Source organism: Rhipicephalus microplus, chromosome 2 (genome assembly GCF_043290135.1).
Source record: "Rhipicephalus microplus isolate Deutch F79 chromosome 2, USDA_Rmic, whole genome shotgun sequence".
Lineage (NCBI taxonomy): Eukaryota > Metazoa > Arthropoda > Arachnida > Ixodida > Ixodidae > Rhipicephalus > Rhipicephalus microplus.
In genome coordinates, this window is record NC_134701.1 from 104,956,881 (window position 1) to 104,970,834 (window position 13,954).

A 13,954-nucleotide genomic window follows, 5' to 3' on the forward strand; every position below is an offset into this window, starting at 1 on the left:
ATTTGCGATGAAAAACGTTTCGGGGTTCGCTAGTGGCAACTGAGTGGTTTCTTTCTAGGTCCTATACTATGATCCGGTAATCCAAGACGCTTGTTCTTTCTTTTCGGGAAGAGTTCTGCTAAAACAATGGCAACACGTGCTCTAAAGAAAGTTGGGCAAGGCTGCGGATATTAATGAATTTGTGAGTTTTAAGGTGGCTTTTTTTAGCCAACGCTGCGTTATTGTTTTACTATCTGCTGTGTTTTATTTTATTACTCGGCATAAGTACTTCTATACGAAGCGTTCTAGGTATTCACATACGTATGCTCAATTTGTCTTCATATTGTGTGTTTTGGACAACGTGAGAACTTTCACGATGTGTCTGTATTTGTACTACCGTTTTTCTCGTTGCTAGGCGGCAGCCTCGAGACAATTAAAGAGAGAGACACATATTTTTATTCGACAATCTTTCATCTCTGTGCTACGCAAACGTTCTCCACACAACGAGTGAAAAACTTAGAGTGATCCTGCACCGCGCGTTGGGAGCACGCCATTACCGAACCTCAGGAGTCTCCTACGAACAGGGTAGACGTGGCAGTCTCGAACCGCTGGTTGCGATTGGAGGCACCCCTGCTTAGCCACCATCGCGCAGATTAACATCGCTGTGGGCCTTCCGGCACACCGTAACCGCAGGTCGTCTTCTATGGGACGCGGAGATACTGGCTCCACCCCACACAGTATATCCGGGCATCAGCAATGAAGTCTTCACTAAATCGCGCCAGTGTTAGACTGCGCCAGTGGTGGCAGGGTGGTGGATGTCGAAGTCTCGTTCCGTCAGGTGGCGTTACATCACTTGACCTGTGATGAAGAAGACATTTATGGGGTGGATCAATTGAACAGTTGTGTCGGGTTGAGTTCCTTCCTTGTTGCGAAGTAAACGAAGGAAGAGGAACAGTTCGAGGAGCCATTCGAATAATTTCATTGCACTGTCCTGCGCCAGTATGCAAACCCGAGTTTAATATAAACTGTCACATAATACAGGAAATACAGCATGCCAATATTGCTGATCTGAAGTGGCACAGCTGTACTCAAGGGCTAAGGTTATATATCTGGCCACGGCGGCAAGAATGTCTTCGAGTGATTGTAAAAAAAGATCTAGAATTCAAGTGTAAGGTAGCCTAGGTAGCTATGCGAGTTATTGCATCCAAAAGTGTGTAGCCAAATACAAATAAATCCACATTAGGAGTGCTGCTTTCATTATTTATAACAAGTATGACCACTTTGAATGGGCTCATCCATAAAAAGAAGGACATGCACAGTTTCAGTCTAATTTAGTCTTCAAGCCAAGCACAAATCGCAAATAAATAAATAACCAATAATAAATTCGATGCCGTGTATATAGTTTACTTATATAGATATACTTCTTCCTATAGTCATGGTGGTATTGTAACATTCAAGGCAACAAATATGCGCGAACATTGAACAATAAAGGAGTTCTTATTTTGAAATTGCAGATGAATTTGGTTAGTACTGTTTTCACAATACTAGTCCAAGTACAGATAGTGAAATATGGTTGAATATGAATAGCTGTGCGTGATGTTGTTGCGGGCTTCTTTTTTTGTTGAGTTGACACTATAACATGCACTGCACATCGAAATGAGAAACTGACGAGCAGTGTCAGCATATGTGGCGTGTAGCGTGGGCAGCGTTGTAAGCGATGCTTTCTCCGGCATGTATACGCAACTTCGCCGCTACGTATTTGCAGGCATGGTGCATGATGCCTTAGGTTCCTTTGCTGTGCACCACATGGCTATGCGGGCAAGAACATCGTTGCAACGGTGGTCTTGGCCACAAAGCGCCTCTTTCTTGCAAATGAGAAGAAAACATTGGCAAACTACTACAAGCTTCATGAGTTTCAACAGAATCAACACTTGGGCTAGCTGGTTGAGAAGCATGGTAACTGTGGTGAAAATGCATGAAGAAAGACACAAGGGAACAAAGAACGAATGCTTATTTTCTGTTCCTGTGTGTCTTTCTTCGTTAGCTTGAACTACAGTTATACCTTCCAAGCTTTATGCTCTGAAGCAGAAGTTCAAATGTAGCCAGAAACTAGCAATTACGCAAACCTGAAATTTTCGTCACTAAGCGAGGTCGCAAAGTAGTCAAGGCAGCCACCAACGGTAACTCAGCTTGGGCGATGAGAATTTTTCGGGGTGAAAGTTAAAACAAAAACAAAACAGCGTTCGTGGCATTAGTTTTACGCTCTAACCAACAATCGCTAATTGGTTAGAAATAACGCGGAGACTCCAATTGTGTCGTTTAGTTGAGAAAACACGCGGACAAGAAACTTGGCGAGTTACCAGACAGGCTGGTTACCCTCAGTGAATCTATATCTTTAAAAGGAGACAGAACCCTATACACCCCGATGCGCTTTTAGTGTGTGATACCAACCAACGAGTGGCGAGCTGCGTTTTGTATGATTCCTGCTTTTCATTAGGTAGCCATTGATGTAATAACCTTCTGAGTTTCAAAGCACTAGAAGCGTCGATACGCCAACGAACGTGAAGGTTTTCGAAAGCTTCCGGCAATGCGTGGTAAATTATCACTACGTCTGCTTTTACAACGCACAAAACGCTGGTTTATGGAAGAAGCACGACTTTCATGTTGTGGTGTTGAAGGTAAATCGTCAAAGATAAAAGCATCGTCGCAGCACTGAAATGCTCAGTGACACGAGCGTCAGACAGTGAAACAAACGCGTTTCCAAGAACTGAAAAATTTCGCAATCAGTGGTGGTCGTCCTGCTGAGCCTTCCGGTTCATCGAGTGTTTTGAGTGCTTTCCTAGTGGCATACAGTTCTTTTCTTCCCCCAATGTTTTGCTGTTTCCCGTATTCGTGGCAAAATTACCTCTTGCTATATCACACCTCCTCGAGTTGAGCGAAACGTACGTGGAGGCCAGTCCACCAGAACGAACACAAGCGGAGCACTTATGTTCGTCACTTGCGTTTAGAGGCGGGTAAAGGGAAAACTAAATGCAAACAGCCAACCACATCCAGAGCGGAGTCGTCGTGGTTTTGGCGTGCTCTCCAGTGAAGCCCACACAGCACGTAGCCGTTGACCGCGTCCGAACGTGACAGCGCTGCCATCACAGCTCGGCGTGTCAGGAAAGCTCACTGCCGAAGTGCGTGGCATCGATTGCTTTCAGGCCAGACGGTGCCGGCACGCTGGTGGGCCGCTCGCTGAAATATTAATATTTTCCCCTTCTCGAAAGTCAGAGTTGGGAAAAGTAAAACGAAAGTGCCTTCTGGTAAGCGAACGAAAAAAAAAGAACCAATACATACACCTATAAAAGCTATGTCAAACCCGCACGTGTTCGCTCATTCAGCTAACAGCTCAAAGTTAGGCCACCTACTGCGATGCACGCTCGATGCAGGCTATCGTCATAAATTGATAAACGATCCAATAAAGAAAATACGGAGACAACGCGCCGTCACGTTTTGACGGTGGCCGAGATACGGCACTCGCCGGCGTTTATCAAGGCTCTAACGCTGATAGTTTGGCGTCTGGGAATTGTCAAGTGACTGATCATCACGGTGAATGCAATATTTCAGCCTAATTTAATCGCACGTCAAAAAGCGCACCGCTTGAAGCTTTACGCCTAACGTGGGTATCAATTTATTTTGTCTGTAAATGACGATTGATGGTGGAGGCATGGCACTAATATTTCCCGCATGCATTCAGCGTTTCCTGCAGTAATACACATTTCAGAGGATAGCGTAAAATGTTATTGTTTTGTTCTAATGTTCCCATGAATCGCTCCATTTTATGTGCCCCTAGCGACAAACATTCGTATAAAAAAACTTGTTTCGGTGTATTCGATATACTGGAAAAACCGCAGTTATACTTTCGGAAAACAAGTGCTTAATCTCATAACACCTTCCTAAAGTGATTACCATGCATAAGGCCATCTAATAAAATAATATATAGACTTATATATATATAGAATTGATATGTGGGGTTTAAGGTCCGAAAACCACCATAAATATATATAGAATAATACGTCGAGTGCCGATAACCTGGTGTACCAATTTAGATGCAAGACCATTGAATTAGATATGCCTCACCCGCCGTGGATGCACAATGCCTGCGCTGTCCCATATCTAGGCAATAGTGCACGGCTGTGATTCAGGGTTGCCAACCGTACAGTAATTGTTTTATTTGTAGGGTACTTCCGGTATATTTCAGCCAGCGTAGGGTAGTAGGGCGGTAATGCGATTTCCCTGTTTGTCGAGGGGTAATTCCAACATATCGTTGGTCACTTATCGTTGAAAATTGTAGAAGATCAACGCGAAACACCTGAAAATTCCGTTAATGAGAAGGTCCTAAATCTAATTCTTGCTTCGAACAAAAGTGAAATTGTTTTAAAGGAGCCCTGCAACAGGTTTCCCGCTTGGTCGCTAAACGCTGCCGATGGATAGTCGTGGTTCCGGAGAACGTGCGAGACAAATAATATCGCCGCACGAGGCCTTGAATTTACAAAAAAGTTCGCAAAAGCAGCTGAATATCGAATTCTCGTTTCGCGACAAATAAAGGTGCAAGCTCAAAAATCACTCGTCACAGCTCAATGAATAATCCATTGCTTGATTGAGCATGGCGCGCTAGTTCGGTACAGGGGCCATCGAAGGAGGCCACGACTTGTCCATGCGTGCGCGCCCAATTGCATCAAAAAGACACGAAATGGAAGAAAAAAAAAGAAATACAACTTGCAAGGTCACGAAGTGCGCGTTACATACATTCTTTCCCGGGGCAGCTGCCGCTGTTCAGCTTCCAGCGTTTTCGTTGGGACGAGAGAAGAAAGAGTACAATAGAAGTGTGGGACGCATCTTTGTAACTCAGCTCGTACGGGACGGATTCTAAAATTTATCGGTGGCAAACTTGTGAGGCGATCCTTTGGTAAATCCACTTCATGGTCACTTGGAAAAGACTTCAGGGTCCCAGCGCATAGCGAAGCCGAAAGTAATACGTCACACATCCTTGTGCTAGCATAGTTTCTGTGATACTAAGCAGCTTTTTGACTAGCCTGTTTAGCGCTGTCCGTAAGTGTCTCCGTGTCAACGCACCGCAGTTGTTGGAACGATGCCAAGTAGGTCAAGTCGCAGCTGCGCGTGCAGGTCACTCTCTCCCTCACATGCAGCAGCTGCCGGCTCCTCCCAACATACCTATAGGTTGTGGTGCTCCTGCAACCTCTCGCAACACACTGCTCTCTCACTTCACCATCTCCACCTTCCGCAACGGTTGACCGCACGTGGAGTAGAAACACTCTTTCGGCTTGTTTATCTGCGATGAAACTTACACGAAACCCAACCCGCCTCTCATGTCTTTTGCGTTTCAAACAGACGTTTACTCGATTGAAGGCTACACTGAGTTTTGCTTCAAACCGTTCTTCCAGCACACGCGTCGGCGCCCATTTCAGTGGTGTCAACGGCGTGCGCACAGCTGCTGCATCGCTTCCCATCACGCTTCCCTTCAGTGAGATGGTCCATAATATTTCTCTAGTGGATGGTTATCAGAGTAAAGCGTTCGATGCCTCATCAAACAGCCAACGCAAGTGTTGCCAAAGTACATAATGACATAGCGACTCCGCCTCATTTCCTCATAGTGACGCCACATATTGCCAGAGTTGTTTGTCACCATAAATTCATTGTGACATTGAGGCGAATATTGGGACCCTCGTTTCTATATTTTATACTGTGTCTTAATGCTCTTTGTCAAAATAAAACTCATTGATTCATTGACTGATGCATGAAATAGTGTCTTTTTTACAAAAGATCTGTGACCCGTACTTAGCCTGGCTCAGAATAATGATATAGCAATAATATACTAATATTGTTAATAATATTCTTGATAATAATATCTTATTACTATCATAGTAATATTGTATTATTATTATTATTATTATTATTATTATTATTATTATTATTATTATTATTAGTCTTTCAAAGTTGAAATACTTTATCTTCTGAGAAAACATCCTCATAAATTCACAGCCCACTTTTCCTTGTTTCATTGAAATTAACGTTAGTGTTCCTGCATTCTGTGTACTTTTTCGCCACAAATCCTGTAGTAACTAGTAACATTTTTTTTTCTAAAGCCAAATCGTTTGCCTTTCCAGGGTTGTTTCTAAAGGCCAAGGCCCAGTTACACTCTCGTCGATGTTTCTACATTCGATTATCACATGTTTGAAACATTCATTCAGAACATGTATTCATTTGATCAGATTTTCTTGCCTTCTAAAGTCATGCACCGTAAAGAAGAGATTCTCATTTTCTTCACCTTATCTCAATTTGTAGCCATCGAGCTCTCAGGCATTCCGCCCCCTCAAACACAAAATGTGACCTTGCTTATTCCGTCTTCACCCTTACCATAGTTACACAGACGCTTTTTTTTCTCAGGCTCACATTCACACAAGACTCTGAAGAAGCTTTTTGTTTCTTTTTCACCTATGACGTTTTGCTTCAAGTTCTCTGTCACCATGTCCTTTACACTGCCAGTCATAGAGTTTGCTCATGAGGCTCCTAACTTTGCATAAGCATTGAGCCGATGCTCTTCCCGTACATATACAGAACGCTTTTCTCTCCAACCTGCTGTCTTTTAAGCACCTTATAATGATGTTTCTAAACTAAATTTCAAACCACTGAAGAGGCAACCAGGTCCTGCATTTCCATACGTCTGCACGTCGTACAGTGTATATTCTGTACAGATGGGTCTCCGGTGTTGTTTTTGAGATATTTTTTAATCGGCTGCTCTTAGCACCCAACATATGTGATAGTGAATCTTTTACTATGTGTACTTGCGTTTGAAGGCTGTAAAGCAGGGTAATTTTTACTTCAGCGCAGGGCATATCTTAAAAATTGGTTGGCAATATTGATGTAAATTTCTGCTGCTGCAGCCGCATTTCGATGAATGGTGAAGTGAAGATTAGCACGATTTGCTGAAATTGGGTTTCTGGTCTGAGCCAGATGGTATCTTGACTCCTAAATGTACGCGAAGTGCACAGCGATGCCAAGAGTGAAAAACATAATGGTATTTTTATCTTATGTTTTTTGGTTGTTTTACGTATAGGGTAAAGACATAGGTATGGGATACGTATAGGCTCAACGCATGGATTAAAATGAAACGTTACGATAATGGATGCCCATTGAAAGAGATCCTAGGTGACCCATGTAATTATATTATCCATCTATGCCACGATTCTTATTCATAATGTGGTTTTGGTACAGCACACGCTAGAGTGAGCTTTCGCCTTTTACCCTGTTTTATGAGCTTTGTACAATGACGGCACGACATCAAAATATTCCGGGAAATATATCCGCTATCAGTCGCAGAAAGCATTTCCAGACAGGTGGGTGAACGGTTAACATTGGTGTCTATCACCAATACGGATGAGGCTCCATAGCGTATATGTGCCATGGTGCATGAATAAACGATCATTGATATCCTGTTATTGGGTCACAATGTCAAAGTCCATGCATGATTGACGTGTGGAGGCTGACGGTGTCGTGTAACCGGACTGGTTGTTGCAACGGCAAATGACTAAAGAGACACCATCCCAATTCGCTCTATTAGGTTCGTTCGCATGTGCAGCTTACATGTAGGTGGCTACGGGGTCTATACCGACACAAAGGTTGTTTGGCTGCTAAGTCAACGAAAGTCATATGGAGGATGTTTTTTTACGTACTTGCAATCAACTGTGAACTTATCAAGGATTACACTCCAAGCTGTTGGGGTAGATTTTGCTACACCTAACCAATCAGAATAAATTGACTCTGCCAGATTTGTTTTTATTTCTATGCAATCAAAAAATCAATAGGCTAAGCCACATCCAGCTTCGTTTGGCTAATTAACGCAACCTACTTTATGACAGCATCTTGTCGCTTCTGATGAAGGGAAATAAAAAAAGCACACGGAAGAAGTGCTAACGAAATTATTTTCGTTTATGCTCGTTGTAAGTGTACCATCAGCGTCAAATGAAATCAGAACAGTGGCAAGCCTTCCAATGATGTTGCGCATGCCATCCACTTATCACCAATGACAGGCGCGCATATATGTGCAAAGTTGCCCAACAGGATGCGCGCCTGTCAGTCGTGAAAACTGGATGGCGTGCACTATACTATCGCGAAGGCTTGCTGCTTCGCGGGTTTCATTTGACGCCCGTAGTACATAAAAGAGAGCTTGGAAACTGCACTGGAGAAAACACCTTCACCGTCGATGCACTTCAAACTCCATCTGGGCACCCAAAATAATAAAATATGCTGACTGTAGCTTAAGGTACTATGCACGAATATTCTGACTTGACAGATGGAACCGCCTGAAAGTGCTGACGCTTCAACTGCGGCCGCGAGAAAACGATTGAGACCGTCCAGCGTCATTCTTCTCGCTCTAGCTTGCCGAGACAGCGTTGGCGTGCCTCGACGAGCAGCACCTTTTTACGCACTTAATCTAGAAGTGTCCGCTGATGCGGTCTTCACACCGCAATGCAACAAAAACGGGGCAGTTTTCCGCACAAGCAGCACCAATGAACTGCTCTAACCTCTCGCGTTTCTTTATCTATTTGTTGGTTCGTCTACTTAGTTTGTTATCTTTTGCCTTTCGCTCTCAATCGGCTTTTTTTTCATTCACTTTTCAAAGTTGGATGAACCGTTATGGAGAATAAAATGATGAGTGGAAGAAAACACACTTGGTGCTGAGTGCCTTTTTTGCACTCTTGCCCAGTTGCCTCTTTTACCTCTGAAGTGTTGAATCACAGTCAGATTTATAACCATTTGTTGCTCTTTTCTTAACCTTATTTTTGTAATCATTACACCCCATCACTCTACTTTTCTTTGTCCTCTAGCGGTATCTCTTAAGGGAATACAAATAAACAGAACTATGTCTAAACAAATATATAAATTGTGTGAAGAAAGAACTAGTGCCCTGAATGCGAAATGATATGCTTGATTTTATTATTATTTATTCCTTCACTTAATTTCTTAAGTAGCAAGTATATAGGTAAGTAAATTATTTGTTGTTCCTATTTGTCAAATATTTGCGTTTATGATTTAGTGTATCAACAATGTCATCAACAAAGGTTGGACTTCAGGCAAATGCCTATTTTGTGCTATACGCTCCTATCATGCCACCTTTATATGTGATCATGAATTATAGACTATCAAGGGCTTTTATGGCGTTTATGTAGCACCTTGAAACACCTATTTCTCAGAGTTGTCTATTTTCAAAACAAGGGTATATATGAACATCTATTAACCTCAAGTGTTTCTTCCTGGTGCAAAGGCCATTATTCATGTTACCACGTAACATGGACTACTCGGAGCTCAATAGCGTGGAATGTTGTCCGATAGTTGAATAAACTGCTGAAAGACAACCGTTAACGACTGAAGAATCGGACGCGAGAGCGCAGAGCAAAATAGGAAAGAAGTGACGTGCACGTCTCTTTTGTTTAGTTAGTAATTTATGCCACACCAGAAACCGGTTGGCGTGAAACAACCCGGCCAGTAGGAAAAGAGCAAGAGGTCGGAGAAAGTGATTTTAAATAATGAAAAAAAAATGAAAGAAATGTGAACCCCGCCACTGTCAGCAGCAAAGTGCAACACGTCAGCAGTTGCTCAAAAGGGGAGAGAGAAGGAGGGAATTGATGAGTTCGAGCTAAATTATTATTTAGAGGGAAATAACAGATTGGGAGATTGTTATAGAAGCCCGTAGATGGGGCCCATATCAGCGAGCGGTCGTCGAAGAGAGAATATCACGGGCTGGTCAACTATCAGCCACAAAATACACAAGGACCCTCATACCTAAATGCGTTTGTGGTGTCCAGACATCCTTCTTTTGGCCGTGATCGCACACCCCACCTCTTTTACATTGAAAAAAATCTCCTGATACTATACCGATATAGACGTCTCCTCTTGCTCCGCCCGTCTCAGTCAAGGCGAATAAAAGGCACACGGGAGTATGTTGATTCGAAAGTGGACACTTATTTGTCTCATTGTGCTACAGAGTAGGTGCAGAGACATGGCTCCGCAAGGCATTAGTGACAAAGGACAATTGCACGGTTACGCTCAGGTGTTGATACTTGAGGACCACTTTAAAAAACAACATATTTTTTGTAGTCCTGTCGTAAATACAGTAAGCACGCGTCTTCGAAATCATCCGGATAAGGCAAAAAATCATAGCGCTAGTATTCACGAGACTATCAATTTGAAACCTGTTTACCTGTTTCGCTTACCTGTTTGGGAGACTAAAAATTGCATTTTTATTCACTCGAAATAGAGCCTCCAGTGCACAACATTTGTTGTCTTTTTGTGTGCTACGTATTGTTTTACGCGTTTTTTGTATACATGAATATTTCCAAATTCTATCGAGAACAAACTTCACGGCACAGTGTTTGCTACACAACAGCCTAATTTCTTGAGCCGTTTTTGAAGTCAACGAAAATGGTTGTCTCATCTCGAAAATGCCTTTACGGTCGTGTATTTCCTCAATCTATTTTGATTGCGTTGGCAGGCCACTCACCTCGTGCCTTGTGGCACCCCATAAAACAATTGGCGTCTCAGTTCTGGCAACTCAGTGCTGGCAATTTCTCTTGACTGGCCTCAATGAAAGAAGACGTCCTCGTCCCTTTTGAGTCTTTTTATCTCTTCAGAGTCATGTCTCATGAGTGCGACATCCTGAGAAGGGAGAATCCATAGACGTTCTCGGATACGAATATTAGTTTAGTGGGCTGCTTTATATTTTGTAGGACCTGTAAGAATTAGCAGCAGATTTGCCGCAGACTGTATAAGGCATACACCGGTTGAGCCACTACAAGCGATCAGCCTTGAACCAGATGGAGCGCGCTTCTTTGTTTGTTTGTTTGTAGCCTGTCGAACTGGGCACGTACCCACTCAAGTACCCTAAACGCTTTTTGTAGTCTATGAATGATAACTACACTATTGCTTGCTAAGTCAGTACTAAAGCTTTACAAAGAAAAAATACAGAAAAGTTACAAAGATAAAAACAAGAAAGTGAAAAAAATAAAAGGCAATAATGCTAACAACATAAAAGGAGTCTGAAATTTTAGCTTATTAGACAGCGGAGTTTACTTGACCTGATTCAATGCGAATTTATGTCCTTCATATATTCACGTTACCATTTGAATCACAACCGCTTTATGAGTATATATTAAAGTACAGAACAGGTTAGAATACGTTTAGTTGCTTGGATAAAACTACAAACTATATCAAATACATTTCTGTAGTAATGTCCCAAGGTATAGGTGCCGGCATTCAGAACATTTTCTGCGGATGAAGTCAAAAAAGTCTTTACCTAATAGATATTCACGACAGGATACAAAGTAATGTTCACGAGCTTCTGTTCTTTTTTTTTTGCAAAAAGGCCCCGGGCAACATGATTTCGCCCGACCAGCTCTGTGGAAGTAAAACTTGAAGGAGGGGAGACGGCATCACAATTTGGCCAAACTAACTTCAATATTTGTAGATTGACTCCACTGAGATTTAGAAGAATATCTGAGGTGCTGATAGACTGTCTGTTTAGTGATGCGTTTCATCAAAGCTGGAATATTACTTATTTTTTATATTTATCTGATGCTATGTATTCTATTTCTGGGAGTACCTTATCTATTGGTTGACCAAGCGAAGCTCAAACTAATAAAATAAATTCACCAGTTCATTTAACCATATTCCACCGTGAACTGGGACCCACAACACACAAGCGTCATCATCTTCACCTTGGTGTAAGAAAAATGTATTATTATTTTTTTTGCATCATGGTTTTCCCAGAGGATTGATCGATATGCAGGGTGTAACGTCCCAAAACCACCATATTACTATTAGCCCCTAGACAACCGCGGTTGGGGAGGTTTTGACAGAGCTGGTGCTGATGTGACCTGGTACAAAACAAATGAATAAAATATTCACTGTTCCTACTTGTTTCACAATCGCAAGATTTAGAATAAAATAAAGGTGACTGATCAAAAGCTAACGTTTTAGAGCATATAATCTGTCAATCTGTTTTTCTGGGCATGCCTTCCTTTGTATATTTGGCGGGAAGTTGTGACTAACAGCTTTTTGGAACACTCATACAAAACTTTCCCTACTTATTTTACATATTAGCGTCATTCCTCTCTCTCTATCTTGCAGCCTCGTTGGCCACGGGGCCTTGCGCACACGCGAAGCCACCGTCCATGGGAGACGTGGTCTCTACGCCATCCCTCCGTGGTCCTCGGTTCACCTTAGAGCCGCCTCATCGGTTAGAATTTTCAAACGCCAGCGGCGGAGAGCTCCGTTGCGAAGCACTGGGCGAGCCAGCTCCATTGCTCGTGTGGGCAACGGCCGACTCCGTTCCCGTCACAGTCGTGCCAGGCGTCCGCGTCTTGGCCGAGGACGGCGCCCTGGTGTTCCCTCCTTTTCCAGCAGAATCCTACAGACAAGACGTGCACGCAGCCTCATACCACTGCATCGCGTCCAATGAAATCGGCACGGTGGCAAGCACAGACGTACACGTGAGCGCTGGTGAGTGAGCCGATTACTCGGGAATTCTGAAGTGGAGTTAATATAGGCTTGCGGGGTTTCTCTTGCCAACGTGCATAATTTTGGCTCCCTTGGAAAAGAGCCCCGTATCTGCGTACTACGCTGCAAAGTCGTTGAAAGGCGAGACTTCGGCTGGAGCTTGTGCAGAACCCAGGGCAACTGCTAGGTTACAACACCGTACGGCATTAGGCTTTTTCACACCGTGTGTCCCATTTTCAGCGCAGCTTAAAACACAAGGGGCCAAATTCGCAAAGCTTTCTTTTGACTCAGCATTTTATAGGCCTAAAGTTCTCTTATCTCGAGGTGGTACGATTGCATTGGCAGGAACCTCATTTACTGTGTACTATTAAGGGCAAGGAGGAGACACGGTAGCGGATGAAACGACAAGGAAAGAAAGAAGTGTGTGCCGATAATCGAAAGATGGCATGCAAAGCATCTAGTAGCGAGAGTGTACGATGATAGCCAATGAGTTTCTGCATCTCAGTTTCAGTTCCGTGGGCATATGCTACAGTGCTTACACGATGCCGCGTTATAACAGACGTTGGGGCGTCCGGCGGAAAGCCAAGTGCTCGTGATTCATCAATGATCATAGCTAAAAATATTAGCCCCATATTTGCATGTTATACTGCAATGTTGTCGTCGCGTGTGGAGAAAGTGAACAAAACATTTATTTTATGTTCTGCGCAAGAAAATTGGTAAATGGTATTCTGTAGGCACTGCGTTAGAGTGCCTCAAGTGTGCAGCAGAGGCGAACGAACGCATCAAGTCACGTCCCACGTGAGACATGTGCGCCACCTGGCACCTGGAAAGCGAAGCGCGTGGCTTTGATACGGGTGTGCGCGCCTGTCTCAGAGGGTAGGTGCCACCACCATCTTGTCTTAGCAAAGCGTTGGAAACACTCGCCTTTTCGTGCAAGCGTTGCATGGTCAGCGCAGCGTGATAAGCGCTACGGTCCCTAAATTTACTTATGTATGCCTTTTCTAGTAAAAGATGCAAATGCAGAATATATACGTGTTGTTGTGGTGCCCCAGACATGCGCAATAATTGCTTTTTAAATGACGATTGCACAAGTATGAACGCTGAAGCTTGAGCAACATTGGTGGGCGCTTCAGATGGGGCCAGCCGTTTCAAGTACCCTATGCCGTTGAGAGTGGACAAACAGACAAATGTACAGACAGACAGACAGACAGACAGACAGACAGACAGACAGACAGACAGACCTCAATTTTCGCGTCGAAGGTCCCCAAGAAAGAAGAAAAAAGTAATTGGTCGAATACTTCAAGTAATATTCCGTGTGCCACTTCGCCAAGTGCAAGTAAATAACATTGCAGGCACACAGCAGCAATGAAACCATGCAAAAAATGATGCATGCAGTGTTTGAAGAAGTGAACCAAAT

At 43.3% G+C, this 13,954-nt stretch overlaps 1 protein-coding gene across 1 annotated transcript in view; it reads left to right on the forward strand.

Annotated features, from left to right (window-relative positions):
• Window positions 1-13,954, forward strand: part of LOC142796339 (cell adhesion molecule Dscam1-like) — a 198,069-nt gene that overhangs the window by 53,530 nt on the left and 130,585 nt on the right. The window contains exon 3 of the mRNA XM_075886697.1: window positions 12,169-12,540. Coding sequence (XP_075742812.1) covers window positions 12,169-12,540 — 372 coding nt within the window. The remainder of the gene's footprint in view (window positions 1-12,168; window positions 12,541-13,954) is intronic.